Here is a 16,945-nt window from a genome sequence, read left to right on the forward strand (position 1 = left end):
ACTTAACCCATAGTTGGACACCCTATTGTAGGATATATCTGAACAACTATACAAGATAGTTCTGTGGATCATAAATGCTGATCTGGCTGGCACATTTGAGAAGAGTAACTTATATGTGCTGACCACCTCATGTATAGTAGGCCTCACACAATATTCCATTTTCTCTGTACAACAACCATGTGTGAAACAACATATGCAACGTTGGCAATGACGTCACTATTCTACGTAAAGATTAAGGCTTGGAGAGTCTATGTAACTCGCTCTATTAATGACAGGTAAGTCAAGAATTGGACTTCTATCTATTTGATTCCACATTCCTTCTTTTTCTTTAGATTGCTTTCTTAAAGTTCTGTTACTACACACATAATTACTACAAATAAGCAACACAACTATTGTAGCAGGGATTTCTGGTGTTAAAACTTTGAGATTTTTGAATGATTATTATTTTATCTAAAAAGAGTAGAGAAAGATGGAGCCACTGTCGGCTTCCTTAGATGAAGTATCTGACATAATAACCAACAGCTCTTTCATATTACTTGGCCTTTGAACCTTGATACTTTTCTCAAAAAAGAGCAATAAAAGTTAAAAATGTGCCCATTTCTTAGTCTATATGTGAGTCTATTTTAAAAGTCATGTGTTATCAGGCCATGGAAAATTTGTGTTCTATATGAAGAATTAGGACCCATCAGGACACTATACCTGATCCTGTGTTAATAATAAGGCAGTGGAGTCAATTAAATGAAACTAACAGCTCATTAGTCATTTTTCAACAGGTCTTTTTGGAGGATCCCTACATTATATTGCACTGTAGATATAAAGATAAATAGTATGCAGTCTCCTTCTCCTGGAAAAACTTGGTGTGGGGTTAATCAAACAGATCAATTTAAGATAACTGTCACCAAAATCAGAGCGATGTAGCATAGAATTTGTAAGATGAAGTGATTTTTAAAAATCCATACAACAGGGGTGCCTGGTGGCTCAGTCAGTTAAATGTTTGACTCTTGATTACGGCTCAGGTCATGATCTCATGATTAGTGAAATCGAGCCCTGCTTCAGACTCTGAACTGACAGTGCAGAGGCTGCTTGGGATTCTCTCTCTCTCTATCTCTCTCTGCCCCTCCCCCACTCATACTTTCTCTCTCTCTTAAAAATAAATAAATGAACCTTTTAAAAATCCATACAACACATCATTTATATATTATTGTGTGTGTTTCAACATCTGTGAGTGACTTCTCTTCACACTACATACCTAAAGAAGAAGAAATTTTACATAATTCAATTTCTTTCAACTTTGAGTAGAAAATCATTTTAAGCTATAGGAGATATTTATTTAGGTTAAATAAAAGGAAGATTGATTATTAATCAAGTTGCTAAATACTGGAACAGACAAAACACTTGCTTTAAAACAAGTTGTTTGGAAAAAAAAAAAAAAAAAAAAAACCTTGGCCAGCAGTTTAAGAAGATTAACATGCTTTGAAATTTTCCATGAATTCTTGGCACAAAATATGCACTAGTCTGTTCACCTAGCAATAGGATTCAATACAAGATTGTACATAATTTTACCGATCTTTTTTACTTAAGGGCATTGGGCTAATTTTGTTTGAAAAGGAAAGCTAGTGGTGCCTTTTCTGAATGCCTGTTATCTAAAATTTCATTGCGCCCAACTGTGCTTGAGGTGAGGCCGGTCACCCCTCCATGCAGATCTCACTGGCACCTACAAGCAGAGTACCTCACATTCTGAACTGCACTGGCCCAGTGGGGTTGTGTTGCTATATAGGCTCACTGCTTTATTCAGTGTTCCTCCATGATCCCTAACCTGCCTGTCAGGCTGAAGCAATAGTAGATCTGGGTGAGTATATCTAACAATGTGGGGACAACTGTGAGGTGCCTTGGAGAATATGGAACTAGGTTATAAGATTGTCCACCAAGAGCTTAAAAGGCAATTAACAATAATGCAAAATGACTGCAGGGAAAGAATGACTCAGGGGAGAAATGGAAAGTATTGACATACCTAAAGTATGGACATATCCACTAAAAGGTGAGCACCCAGGTTTTATCCAGGCAACGGGAGGTCTTAGCAACTACAGTTCAATGAATAAAAAAGAGTCAATACGTTGGCTAATCAAAATTTGATGAGGGGCACCCGGGTGGCTCAGTCAGTTAAGTATCTGACTTTGGCCCAGGTTGTGATCTCGCTGTCCATGAGTCTGAGCCCCGCGTTGGGCTCTGTGCTGACAGCTCAGAACCTGGAGCCTGCTTCAGATTTTATGTCTCCTTCTCCCTAGGCCCCTCTTTGCTCACACTCTGTCTCTGTCTCTCTCTCTATCTCAAAAATAAACATTAAAAAACTTTTTTTTAATTTGGTGAAAAATGTTTAATCTCACTACTAATCAAATACATGAAGTAAAAATGGACACTGTCTTAAACTCATATCTAATTGATAATGCTCAATATTGACAAGGTTCCCATGAAATAGTCAGAGCTACATTTTCTGGTGGAAGTGTAAAGTGCTTTTTGGAAAGCGGTTGGGCCACAAGAAGGGAGAATCCTTAAAATATTTACATCTTTTTGGGCACCTGTGTGGCTCAGTTGGGCTTCCAACTCTTAACTTGGGCTCAGGTCATGATCTCATGGTTCATGAGATCGAGCCCTGGGCTCCATGCTCAGTGTGGAGATTCTCTTTTTCTCTGCCCCTCCCCCACTTGTGTGCACACTTGTTCTCTCTCTCTCTAAAAAAATTCACATCTTATAAGGAAGAGTATTGTAGTATTCATCTTCTATGTCAAGAAGCCTTTCTATCTATCTATCTATCTATCTATCTAGTTAGGTTTACAGATAACAGAAACCCCAAAATAACAATGGAAAACAACATAAATGTTATCTGCAAGGGAGGCTCCAAAACATGATACTTCAGCTGGACATTACTATCTAAAATAAAATTGAAATTCTGTCATTCAGGAGGAAAGGGAGAATGGGTGTTTGGGTAGGTAACCAGCAGGTTTTGCTCCCTTATCCTAGGGAGCAAAATTGAACTTCAACATAATTTTCAAAAAGTCGTTCATTTTTAGGGAAAAGCCCAAATTTCCAAAATTACAGGAATATTTACAAATTACAAATCTATTCAATGATTCTATAAAACAAAGAATGTTATCAACAAAGGTTTGATCATTGAACCTGTTTAATGTTAATTTTTAAAAATGCAGTTTCACTGCATTATTATTTTATGACATTACATATACTATTAAAATTTATACCCTCAAATTTGCATAAAAACACTCAGAGAAGAAATTTTATACTTTTCTTCATTGAGTTTAAAACTAGTAACTTCTGTAGTACCTGAGTGGCTCAGTCCATTAAGCGTCGGACTCTTGATCTCAGCTCAGGTCTTAATCTCAAGATTGTGAGTTCATACCCTGTATTGGACTCTGCAATGGGTGTGAAACCTACCTAAAATGAAATAAAACAAAACCAATCATCCATAATCAGATAGGATGGATGCTGAGAAGTTTAATATTGAATTTCACTTACAAAGAGTAATTTTTGCTGATACATTTTTAGAAAGACATCAGACCTGTCCATGGGGTCACATGTTGAACAAGTGTCATCAAGTGTGGCCTGCCTGGCTCATGGGAGGAGTTCAGTGGCAGTGTCCGGGGGTGTTCCTCTGGAGATGGTTATCTCTTCCTGGGTTATACCTGGCTTCTCAGTACCATTTGATTTTTGTCTTTCAGCCGAAACTAAGATCTGCTTCAAATACTACCATGGCGTGAGTGGAGCCCTGCGAGCCACCACCCCCAGTGTCACGGTCAAAAACTCTGCAGCTCCTGTAAGTCCCATCTCTTCCTCTTTGTCAGAGCTAACCCTGGTGCTTTTTCACTCCCATTTCACTCGTGTGTGTGAGTGTGTGTGTGTGATTATAGTGATAGATTATGATAGGTAGTTTGATAGAAATTATTCAAAGGTAAACTTATTAAAATCACACCACTTTTTGTTTGAGGAATGTTAGTTAAGCTTAGATAGTGAGATGTTTCTAGTAGGCTCATGCATAATGTCTGTGAGTAACAAGTGTTTCTTTGGAATACATTGTTTTTAATTCCTTGCGTTTAAGGATTTATATTTTCATATGTCTCGATTTCTTCTTAGGCCTATAAATAAATTTCTGGAATAACATTTATAATCTCAGATTGATTTTGAGCATAGAACGAGAAAATGGTAAGCCTAGAAAAGATTGGAATCTCTGGTCCTTTTTCCCTTTATATGAACGAGGAAAGTGCCTGAAGTGCCCAAGGAATGTACCTAAGCTCACACAGTTAAGCTAGTTGCAGACCAGGGACTTAGGTCAAATCTTTTGTTTCTTACTCTCTGGTTTTTCTGAGTATTCTGAGAATAGCTGCCGTTTTCTCCTAAATTACAGTCTAGTTTGTATCTCTGTGGTGCTTCTTTCCTTGGTTCTCAATACATCTACTTACAAGTGGCATTCCCTTTCCTTTTCACATGAATTAAAGATTACTCAGTGGAGGAGGCTAACCAAAAACCGGTAAGGACTTTGTTGGGGTGGTATAAGTAAAAAAAAAAGTTTGTTTCTTCTATGTGAAAAAAGAGAGACCGAGAAAACTTGAAATGAAATATGAATTACCCAGAAAGAACTTTGCCTCCAAAGGACAACATTTCACTGTTTCACAAGTCAGTTCTTCAGTGTGCAGAAGATGAGTGAGTCGAGTGTGCCTCTGTTCAGGGAGGTGGTGCAGAGCTGGACACTGGCCAGGGAGGGGGGTCCCAGGACTCCTTGTCAGGGGATACACAGCAAGAGGGACGGTAGAAGGGGAGGGACCATCCGCACCTCTGATCCATTGTACCATTTTCCCCTACACTAACCAGGCAGATTGGAGGATGATATTGCCATATTACTGGGTAGAACAGGAAGGTAAGTATGGCAATTTGGGAAAGTATCCCCAGGTGCCACACCCTCCTCTCTGGGCCCATTGTGTGTGGGAAATCCTCAAAAGAAGGTGCCTGGGGAAGCGAAAGAGGCCCTGACACAGGCCTCCAGTTGTCAAGGCAGTAGAGTCAGCTACATCGAGGCAGTGAACCTGGAGCTGGGGCTGCACTGACCCAGAGGCGAGATGGGCAAAGCAGGGAGGCACAGAACACACAGCAGACCGAGAAGAAAAAAGAGGCTGGAAGTGGAGTCTGCTGACTCGGGAAAAACCTTTCAGATGCAGGCTTGGCTGCCTTTTGCCACAGCACAGCATGTCATGCAATTAGGCAGCTTCTTTCCGGATACACTGATTTCTCAGCCAGGATGGACCATGCCCAGTGATAGACAAGCCTTTTTGGCTCAAGGCTGGAATGGGAGAAGAGCTCCTAATCTGCCTCTGCTCGGAGTACTACTGTGAGTGAGCTTGGCCAGCCCTTTAATCTTTAGGTAAGCCCTTTTTGGAGAAGGCTCTCTGGAGCATTTGGCTTCTCTGAACTCAGCCTACTGGAGACTCCAGCTGTAATCTGTTTCTCAGACCAATGCAAACTGCAATCACATCATCACAGAGATGTGCAGTATAAGCCTAAAAGAAAACAAGGTGCCAACTACCTGGAATACTGCCTGGATTGCACAGTAGACAAGTTTTACAAAATGGGATAAACTGTCAACAAACAAGTCTTTCCAAGGGCTGCTGACAAGAAACAAGGATGATGTCTGAGAAGAGGAAACATCATGTGAGCTGCTTCAACCTGCTATTTGACAGAAAAGTTCAGGAGATTGCATTGATTCTGAGTCAGCCCTGACCTCATCTTTGTTATTTAACCTGTGCTACCATTGCCTGTACTTAAATATCAGACACCTTGGAATACTTGGACACGTTGCTATCGTCCTGATGGCCATCTCCATAATGATTTTCTCACATAAATCAGTAGACACTTGAGTTGCTGCTTTTATATATATTCCACAGACAACTTTCGTTTCTCTTCTTAATCCCCACACATGTGAGCGCCCGATCATAAGGCCAAGTGATGCCAAGGACAGAGAGAAGTCCTCCCGCTGCCGTGCTGGACGTCCTTTGCGTTGGGAGCATGCATCTTCCTGCAGACAGTATTTTAACATGCAGTTGGGTTTTATAATAGTTAACCTCATGGCTCTTACAGCACAGTGCACTCTTTAGAGGAGTTTCACTTGCCTTATTTTAGGGGATTCACAGCACATCTGTGAGACAGGTGGGAAGTGCCATTTTGGTTATGTGACCCTTTGGCTATCTGATGATCGAGTTGGAATGAATCTCGGTTTAGTTACTCATACAATCTAGCAGCCTTCTGGATTAAATAAGTATTTACAGTCTGGTCTAAGGCCTTGTGCACACTGTTACTAAGGGGAAATGCTATTCAAGTTTTCCAGAATCATTTTGCCGAGGAAATTTGAGTATCCATTTTTAAGCGAGAGCTCTGGTGCTGCACTAATCTCTTATGAAAAGTTGGCTGTCAATGGCCGTTGTGTCATGCCCCAAGGGTCACTGAGTTAGTTGGTGACAAAACAGTATGCTGAAAGTAAAGTTTTTTGTAAAGGAGGAAAAGATGTCAAATGCCCATCTAGTATATAATCAGTGCTTTGATGTTTTGAGCACAGAAGATTCTCAATATGTTTTCATTCTTTTTCTCATTTCCTCGTTCCCCCTTATCCTTTGTCTTTGTCTCACTGAAAATTGTTGAAGTCCCAGTTATATGTTTTTTAAAGTTTATTTATTTATTTATTTTGAGAGAGAGAGAGAGAGAGAACAGGGGAGGGGCAGGGAGAGAGGGAGAAAGAATCCCAAGCAGGCTCCACACTGTCAGCACAGAACCCAATGTGGGGCTCAAACTCACGAACTGTGCGATCATGACCTGAGCCAAAACCAAGAGTCGGATGCTTAACCAACTGAGCCACCGAGGTGCCCCAAGGTCCCAGTTATGAAAAGAGGTTGTCACCTGTCTTTATCTTTCCAAGGCTTTTATTTATGTATTAGTCCTAACTGTTTATCAGAAACTATGATGAGTGAAGGAGTATAGAAATAATGAAATATAAGTCCTGATATTGAGAACTCATGGCTATTCCATGATGATTTATAAATACTGTTTGAAATGCCTGGTGCTGGGGTATAAAAACCCACTGGGCTGGTGTATAGAGAAGGCAGTGAGAAGATGCCTGCAGCAGCTGGGAGAGCTTCCAGAGGAAGTGGCATGCGGGTGGCATGAATGGGATTTGCCAGGCCTGGGAGGGAGTAAGGCACTGGCAGAAGGAACGGCATGTGCAGAGGCATGTGGGGGTATGAGGTGCCACAGGCCTAGCAGGGAACGAGACCTACTGTGTGTGAGGTCTGAAGAACATACAACTTACTTAATTTTCACCATACAGCACCCTGCACTTTGTTTCTCATACTGTTTGTATGTCATTGGGAGCACCTCGCATATGTTTTCTGTTTTCTATTTTCTGTAAAAAATTGTGCTCACAATAAGCTCTTTCTCTCAGCACTTTTGCTACTTTTCCCTTGTGCATTACAGTCTGTTTTATAAGCCTCGTGATATTTTTTTTTCTCTCCCTCTTTATACATCGAAGGACAGAAATCTCTCCATACCTATAAACTGCCAAAAGACAGGGAAGATAAATTGTCCTTAGCTCAGCACACTGGGAGTTTTGCAGCTTTTCCCTTCAGGTCTGTGCCTCCACAGTAGCTTTTCAATCTGCCTTTCCCTCTTTGTGGACCAAGTTGGCATCCTCTAATGGGGACTGCTGGAGGGGAGAGAGCTCTCCCTCCGCCTGCTGGGTTCTCTATGGGAGTGAGATTCCGATGCAGCTTGTAGCTCTTCTCGATGTATGTTCAGAGTCCTGAGCACACTGCTTGCCACGCCTACTTTCCAGGACTTTCCCTGAAGAGTGTTTGTGTTTCCTTGCACCCAGCAGTGTGGAGGCCTAGGGATTGTAGCCTCTGGATGCAGAAAATAAGTAGCTGTTGGAAGAATAACTGTGGCAGGATCAGGAGGCAGGGTACAGGGAGTTGGGGAAGGGCCACCAAAGTGAGGGGCAGGCAGAGGATGTTATGCCCCCTTAACTGGGGCCTGCTGTAGATGGTTCCCAGGTTTACATTTAGACCAAGAATGTATTTTTTAAATGTTTATTCATTTATTTAGAAAGAGAGCATGTGCGGGCAGGAGAGGGGCAGAGAGAGGGAGGGAGAGAATCCCAAGGAGGCTCTGCACTGTTAGCACAGAGCCTGACATGGGGTTCAATCCCAGGACTGTGAGTTCATGACCTGAGCCTAAATCAAGAGTTGGACACTCAACCAACTGAGCCAGCCAGGCACCCTGACCAAGAATGTATTTCTTACTCAGTCTTAATCAAAATTTTAATTTGTGGAAATTCCATCAGAATTTTGTTATTCTGGATTGTTCATATCCTTAATTCGCATTGCTATTGTCTAGCTACCTATTAGTGTTTTCAATGAGAGATTGTAAGTGAATATATCCATTTTGCTCCTTCTTCTATCACTGTTTTTAAAATTTTTATTTAATGTATTTTTTAAATTTATATCCCAGTTAGTTAGCATATAGTGCAACAATGATTTCAGAAGTAGATTCCTTAATGCCCCTTAACCCATTTAGCCCATTCCCCCTCTCACAACCCCTCCAGTAACTCTCCATATTTAACAGTCTTTTATGTTTTTTCCCCTTCCCTGTTTTTATATTATTTTTGCTTCCCTTCCCTTATGTTCATCTCTTTAGTATCTTAAAGTCCTCATATGAGTGAAGTCATATGAGATTTGTATTTCTCTGACTGACCAATTTCACTTAGCATAATACCCTCTAGTTCCATCCACATAGTTACAAATGGCAAGATTTCATCCTTTTACATTGCTGAGTAATACTCCATTGTGCCTATATACCACATCTTCTTTATCCACTCATCAATCGATGGACATTTGGGCTCTTTCCATACTTTGGCTATTGTTGATAGTGCTTCTGTAAACATTGGGGTGCATGTGCCCCTTCAAAACAGCATACCTGTATCCCTTGGATAAATACCTAGTAGTGAAATTTCTGGGCCATAGAGTAGTTCTATTTTTAATTTTTTGAGGCACCTCCATACTATTTTCCAGAGTGACTGCACCAGTTTGCATTCCCAACAGCAGTGCAAAAGAGATCCTCTTTCTTGCATCCTCACCAACATCTGTTGTCGCCTGAGTTGTTAATGTCAGCCATTGTGACAGGTATAAGGTGGTATCTCATGATGGTTTTGATTTGTATTTCCCTGATGATGAATGAAGTTGAGCATTTTTTCATGTGTTGGTTGGCCATCTGTATGTCTTCTTTAGAGAAGTGTCTATTCACGTCTTTTGCCCATTTCTTCACTGGATTATTTGTTTTTTGGGTGTTGAGTTTGATAAGTTCTTTATAGATTTTGGATACTAACCCTTTATCTGATATGTCGTTTGCAAATATCTTCTCCCATTCCGTTGGTTGCCTTTTAGTTTTGCTGATTGTTTCCTTCACTGTGCAGAAGCTTTCTATTTTGATGATGTCCCAATAATTCATTTTTGCTTTGGTTTCCCTTGCTTCTGGAGACATGTTAAGAAGTTGCTGCAGCCAAGGTCAAAGAGGTTTTTGCCTGCTTTCTCCTCAAGGATTTTGATGGCTTCCTGTCTTACATTTAGGTCTTTCATCCATTTTGAGTTTATTTTTGTGTATGGTGTAAGAAAGTGGCCCAGGTTCATTTTTTCTATGTCGCTGTAGAGCTTTCCCAGAACTACTTGCTGAAGAGACTCTTTCTTCCATTGGATATTCTTTCCTGCTTTATCAATGATTAGTTGGCCATACGTTTGTGGGTCCATTTCTCTCTTCTGTTCAATTGATCTGAGTGTCTATTCTTGTGCCAGTACCATACTGTCTTGATGATTACAGCTTTGTAATACAGCTTGAAGTCCGGGATTGTGATGCCTCCTGCTTTGGTTTTCTTTTTCAAGATTGCTTTGGCTATTCAAGGTCTTTTCTGGTTCCACACAAATTTTAGGATTGTTTTTTCTAGCTCTGTGAAGAATGCTGGTGTTATTTTGATAGAGATTGCATTGAATATGTACATTGCTATGGGTAGTACCGACATTTTAACAATATTTGTTCTTCCTATCCAGGAGCATGGAATCTTTTTCCATTTTTTTGTGTCTTCTTCAATTTCTTTCATAAGCTTTCTATAGTTTTCAGTGTATAGATTTTTCACCTCTTTGGTTCGATTTATTCCTAGGTATTTTATGGTTTTTGTGCAACTGTAAATGGGATTGATTCCTTGATTTCTCTTTCTGTCACTTTATTGTTGGTGTATAGGAATGCAACCGATTTCTGTGCATTGGTTTTATGTCCTGCAACTTTGCTGAATTCATGAATCAATTCTAGCAGTTTTTTGGTGGAATCTTTTGGGTTTTCCATATAGAATATCATGTCATCTGCGAAGAGTGAAAGTTTGACCTCTTCTTGGCCGATTTGGATGCCTCTTATTTCTTTGTGTTGTCTGATTGCAGAGGCTAAGACTTCCAATAGTATGTTGAATAATAGCCCATTCATTCTTTAGTAGGATGATCTTTAGTATTTATTTTCTTTCCACATTTTTTCTTGTGGTTGATTTCAAGTTTTATAGTTTTGTGATCTGAAAATATGCACGGTATGATCTCGATCTTTTCGTGCTTGTTGAAAGCTGATTTGTGTCCCAGTATGTGACCTATTCTGGACAACGTTCCATGTGGACTGGATAATAACATATATTCTGCTGCTTTAGGATGAAATGTTCTGAATATATCTGTTAAGTCCATCTGGTCCAGGGTCCAGTGTGTCATTCAAAGCCATTGTTTCCTTGTTGATTTTCTGTTTAGATGATCTGTCCATTGCTGTAAGTGGGGTGTGGAAGTCCTCTACTATTATGGTATTATTATCAGTGAGTTTCTTTATGTTTGTGATTAATTGATTTATATATTAGGGTGTGCCACATTCAGAGCATAAATGTTTACAATTGTTGGGTCTTCTTGGTGGATAGACCCCTTAATTATGGTATAATGCCCTTCTTCATCTCTTGCTACAGTCTTTACTTTAAAGTCTAGATAGTCTGATATAAGTATGGCTACTCCAGCTCTCTTTTGTTGACCATTAGCATGATAGATGGTTCCATCCCTTTACTTTCAATCTGAAGGTGTCTTTAGGTCTAAAGTGGGTCTCTCATAAAGAACATATAGATGGATCTTGCTTTCTTATCCATTCTGTTACCCTATGTCTTTTGATTGGAGCATTTAGTCCATTGATGTTTAGAGTGAATACTGAAAGATATGAGTTTATTGCCATTATGTTTCTTGTAGCGTTGGAGTTTCTGGTGGTGTTCTCTGATCCTTTCTAGTCTTTGTTGCTTTTGGTCTTCTTCTTCTTTTTTTTTCATCCATTCTCCCCTCAGAGAGTCCCCCTTAAAATTTCCTGAAGGGCTGGTTTAGTGGTCACGAACTCCTTTAATTTTATTTGTCTGGGAAACTTTTGATCTCTCCTTCTCTTTTGAATGAGAGCCTTGCTGGATGAAGAATTCTTGGCTGCATATTTTTCTGATTCAGCACATTGAACATATCCTGCCACTCCTTTCTGGCCTGTGAAGTTTCTGTGGATAGGTCTGCTGCAAACCTGATCTGTCTTCCCTTGTAGATTAAGGACTTTTTTTTCCCCCTTGCTGCTTTCATGATTCTTTTCTTGCCTGAGTATTTTGTGAATTTGACTATGATATGCCTTGTTGATTGTCCATTTTTTTTGAATCTTATTGGAGTCCTCTGTGCTTCCTGGATTTTTATGTTTGTGTCTTTCCCCAGGTTAGGAAAGTTTTTCACTATGATTTGCTCACATAACACTTCTACCCCTTTTTCTCTTTTTTCATCTTCTGGGGCCCTATGATTCTGATGTTGTTCCTTTTTAATGAGTCACTGATTTCTCTAATTCTTAAATTGTGCTGTTTTGCCTTAGTCTTCCTCTTTTTTTCTGCTTCATTATTCTCCATAAGTTTGTCTTCTGTATCACTGACTCACTGCTCTGCCTCATCCATCCTTGCCACTGTGGCATCCATTCGAGATTGCAGCTATTATAACATTTTTTATTTCATCCTGAGTAGTTTTTACTTCTTTATCCCCACAGAGAGGGATTCTAATCTATTTTCAACCCCAGCTAGTTCTCTTATTATCGTGATTCTAAACTCTGGTTCAGACATCTTGCTTGTATCTGTGTTGATTAAGTCCCTGACTGTCATTTCTTCCTGCTCTTTCTTTTGGGGTGAATTCCTTCATTTCATCAGTTTGAAGGAAGAAAAGGAATTAATAAAGTAAAAAAATTAAAATTAAAAAATTAAAAACAACACATACAAAAAAAATCAAATAAATGATGCTAGATCCTAAGTGTGTTTTGGTCTGGTTATTGAAAGGAGCTTGATAGATTAGAGGAAAAGGGGAGGGGGAGGAAAAAAAAGAAAAACAAGAAAAAACTTTAAAAAAGGAAAACACTTGAAAATTTCAGAAAATGAATACAGTGAAATAGAATAAAATGAAATGATGGAAACAAAATAGACTTTGAAAAATTTACAAAAAAGTAAAAAATATAGTACAAAAAATAAAGAAAAACATTGTTAATAAAAATGGAAAATACAAATAAATTTTTCTCTTTCTGTATTCAAGAAAAAGAAAAGAAATGAAAAAGAAAAAAAGAAAATTGAATAGATGGATCAGTGAACAGACTGAAATACGATTGGATTTACATCATTTTTCCCTAGAAGTCAAACTATGAAGGACTTTATAGTCCATAAACTAAGCAGGCAGAGAGATTTTTGGTGTTCCTGAAGAGCAAGATTGGCACAGTTGGGCGGGGCTTAGTGTAATGGCTCCGTTCTCCACTAGATGGTGTTGTTTAGCTTACTGGGGTGGACTGTTGTATATGCACATGTGCAGGAGGGGTGAAAACGGCATCACCCAGCTACCCAGTCTCTAGTATCGGAACTCTGTGCTCTCCCCAACCAGCAATCCTGCACCTGTTCTTTGTCTCTGGCTTCCATCCACTCCCCACTTTTACACTGTCTGTGACCAAGCTGTCAGGTTGCCAGGTGGCACCTCCCTCCTGAGTTTTATCTCAGATGTGGCTGTATTTCCCAACCCCTCACTTCTGAGGGACTATAGCTTTGACCCACTCAGATCCTCTGGGGGATGGTCTCACCAAGCAATGGCCAGGTGCCAGCTGCACCCAGGAATGTTTGCAGGACCGTGCTGCCACCAATGGCCAGATACTGTGGCTGGGTGCCAGCTCACCCCAGAAAATGTTCACGCAATCGTGTAGCAGCAGCATTTCAGGAAATGGAAAATCACAACACACATCTGGCACCAGCCTTCACCCTTAACAACCTTGTTCCAGCACCAGCAAATGTAGTTGTTCTTTGGAGTCTGCTGGGACTGGGTGGCCACACAGCTTCTACCAAATGTCCTTCCAGCAGTGGAACCACTTCTCCTTGTGTGGCCTGTGGACCACCTGGACCCCACTCTGCTCCAGGGGATTCACCCTTCCCACCAGAGCACCACCCGATACTGAGCTGCAGAGTTTAAGACTCTGTGCTCCCCCTGTTTTCAGGGTCTTAAGAGAATTTAAGCCTTCTCCTTTCTCCTTTCTCTCTTCCTCGTTCAGTCTCTGTGGCTGTTTCCATTTTTCCACTTTCTTTCCAGCTGCTTTTGGGGGGGGGTGCTTTTCCCACACTCTCGCCCCATCTCTGTCCTCTCTCTGCAAACAAAAACTGCTCCCTGCCCTCCATGGCTTCTCTCTCCCCGACTTCACTTCTCTGCACCACGTACCTGCTGAGTTCTATGGTTCAGGTTGTGCAGATTGTTGTATTAATCCTCAGATAAGTTTTCTAGGTGTGCAGCATGGTTTAGTGTTGATCTGGCTGTATTTCATGGACACAAGATGCAAAAAAACTTCCATGCTATTCCACCATCTTGGCTCCTCCCCTTCTTCTATCACTTTGATCCAGTGTCTCTGCAACCAAGATTTTGATAACAATTGAACAGCAGAAAGTCCAAAGCAAAGTTCTCTGCCACAACATTGAAATGTATTTCCTTAAGTTCATGTTCACAGATTTATTTGCTTTGTCAGATTCCTAAAGAGTTCACATTCTCCTATTTGAAAAAAAAAAATAACTCAGTAGGCCATTTCCCTGGGAATGTAGGGTAAGTTAGTACTCTAAAAATAAGATCAGGTTGAGATTTTCCTTCATAGACAGTCTGGGTCTTCTGCAATGAACAAACAGGTCAAAAGCACCCAAAGCCTAAGTCATTAAACTTGGTTCTAGTAATATTTGTCTTGGGAATTTTAAAAGCAGATTTTTCAGAAAAATATTTTAAAACATTAAAAATAACTATAGAACAATTCCTTTCAAGTTACCAAACCTCCTGGCCAAATAGTTGCAAAATTAACTCATAGGCAACTGACTGGTGAGACCAACTGTCAAGAACTGTTAGACATAAACTGATAATCTGGAAGGCATGTTGGTCTTATAGTAAATGATCTTGTGGTTTATGTGTGGCAGAGATTAAGTGGCAAGCCTAGGTGCTGATTGAAATCATTGTGATAAGCATCAATTGCAATGTATCATCAGTTCGGGGTGAAGGTCTCCCAGCTTAACAAAGGGCCCCCTTCATCCTGTGCGTCCACTTGGAGTCTCAGCTTCACCTTTAAAGTACCAAAAAAATTAATGGAGGAGCACATAGTTTATCCTCCCTTGTTAACTGGGATGGACGGCACTGCTCTACTGGAGAGGTCTTAGCATTGGATCTGGGAAAGACTGGGCAGAGGATCTCACAGTGCCCAGGCACAGGCAGCCTTGAGCAAATCTTAGGATGGAAAGAAACAGGGCCTTCTGAGGATTTAGTCAGAATTGAGCCTTTTATGATCTCACTAGACTTGTGCCCTGCAATCATATTCTTAAATCTGCCCTCTTTTCCAGTTCTGGTTCTGGAAACCTGGCCCCATGGCATTTTGAGAAGATGACATGATGTTTATTTTATGACTTGCATTTTAATAATAGCCATAGGATCCTTTGAAAATTAATTGTTTTGTTTGTTTTCTCACTAACACATCCATAATTTATTTTTGTAGCATTTCACCAGTAGCTATCCAACCAGGCACTAAAAGAGAACTTCATCAATAATCCTATGATGAAATGCAATTCCAAGACTTAGTTCCTAATAGTCTGAAAATCAGTTTCTAAATGAAAGAATCTCAGTTATGCTAGAAGGGCAAGAAGCCTGAAGTAATTAGATTTACAGTATTCTAATTTTTCATTTCTTTCTTTCATATATATGCCTGTTAGCCTTTGTTTAGGAGACAGCTTAAGAAAACATTTTGATTTGTATAGTCTATAAATTAAATGCTACTGATAAAAGAGAATAAATGTAAACTTGAGGGCTCCAGCTAAAACCACACACATGATTTATTTACATGCAAAGGATCAGTGTTACCCAGACATTTACTAGTGAGCTATAGAATGATTTTATAAGGGGGTATTTTACAGGATTTCCTGACTATTTTAACTTTAAAGTCTATCTCTATTCCACAAAGTCTAGGGTGCACTGGGAAAGGAGTTTCTCAGGGGAATAGGGAGAAGTTGATGGTCAGATGTTTTTTAAACTTTTGACTCACTGAGCCCATTTGATGGTTAGATATTGGCATAACATATCGTTTGTTTTCTATTTTTTCTTTTATAAAAAATTTTTTAATGTTTATTTTTGAGAGAGAGAGAGAGTCAGAGCGTGAGCAAGGGAAGGGAAGAGAGAGAGGAAGACACAGAATCTGAAGCAGGATCCAGGCTCTAAGCTGTCAGAGCAGAGCCCGACATGGGGCTCGAACTCATGAACTGTGAGATGACTTGAGCTGAAGTCATATGCTTAACCGACTGAGCCACCCAAGCACCAAACGCAGCAGAACACTTAGACATTTGTGTTTTGGGTAACACATTAGATGGACTCCTTCTTTTAGAAAAGAAATATCAGGAAAAGAGGTCACAGCCACATGAAGCATCTTCTTTCAGAGAATTGCCTACACCCTGCCCACCTTTGTACCTCTGTAAAAGGCACCCTGGGAGCACCTGGGTGGCTCAGTCAGTTGAGCATCTGACTTTGCCTCAGGTCATGATCTCACAGTTTGTGGGTTCAAGCCCCACATCAGGCTCTGTGCTGACAGCTCAGAGCCTGAAACCTGCTTCAGATTCTGTGTCTCCCTCTTTCTCTGCTCCCTCCCTGCTCACACACTCTCTCTCTCTCAAAAATAAATAAACATTAAAAAAATTAAAAGGCACCCTGAAAGTTTAGATTCCATTTTGGCCCAATATTAAGAAATTTGTTCTATTTCAGGGGGAAAGGTTCAGAGCTTATTCTAAAGTGGAACTTTGGGGTCTTGAGTCTGGAGGTGGTGTTTCCTGATAATGTTCCTCTACCAGCTTTGTTTCAGCTACATTTGCATAGGGTTCGTTTTCATCCTTCTTTCCTGGCATGTAGAAAGCAAAATGCCAAATAATATTCTGTGATTACCAATAGTTAATTCCAAATCATCTCTTCAATTTTCATTTTCCATAGAAACCACATTTTAAAATACCTAGACACATATCACTAGTGCAAAGTGGAGATCCTTTCTATGTTTGTAAGAGCCATGTACTTACACTGGGATCGGGATATCTGTGAAGCCCTGATGTTATATGAATGTGTTCATGCATGTCCTAGGGAGTGGATCCAAGGCAGATTCTGAACAGGGAGTGGATCTTGTTCAGATTCTGAACAGGGTTCATGGTCCCAGAAAGCTTATGTGTCACTGGTGGAGAAAACACCAATGTCATTCTTTGCTGATATACAGACCTAATTTGTCAGGCTTTGTGCTATTAAAAGTCTAC

The 16,945-nt window shown here is 40.2% G+C and overlaps 1 protein-coding gene across 4 annotated transcripts in view; it reads left to right on the plus strand.

Moving 5' to 3' along the window:
• Positions 1 to 16,945, plus strand: part of HECW1 (HECT, C2 and WW domain containing E3 ubiquitin protein ligase 1) — a 420,473-nt gene that overhangs the window by 218,501 nt on the left and 185,027 nt on the right. For all 4 annotated transcript variants that reach the window (XM_053218663.1, XM_053218662.1, XM_027071594.2 and 1 more), the window contains exon 4: positions 3,732 to 3,826. In XM_053218663.1, the coding sequence (XP_053074638.1) occupies positions 3,732 to 3,826 (95 nt within the window). The remainder of the gene's footprint in view (positions 1 to 3,731; positions 3,827 to 16,945) is intronic.

The sequence above is a fragment of the Acinonyx jubatus genome, chromosome A2 (genome assembly GCF_027475565.1).
Source record: "Acinonyx jubatus isolate Ajub_Pintada_27869175 chromosome A2, VMU_Ajub_asm_v1.0, whole genome shotgun sequence".
NCBI lineage: Eukaryota > Metazoa > Chordata > Mammalia > Carnivora > Felidae > Acinonyx > Acinonyx jubatus.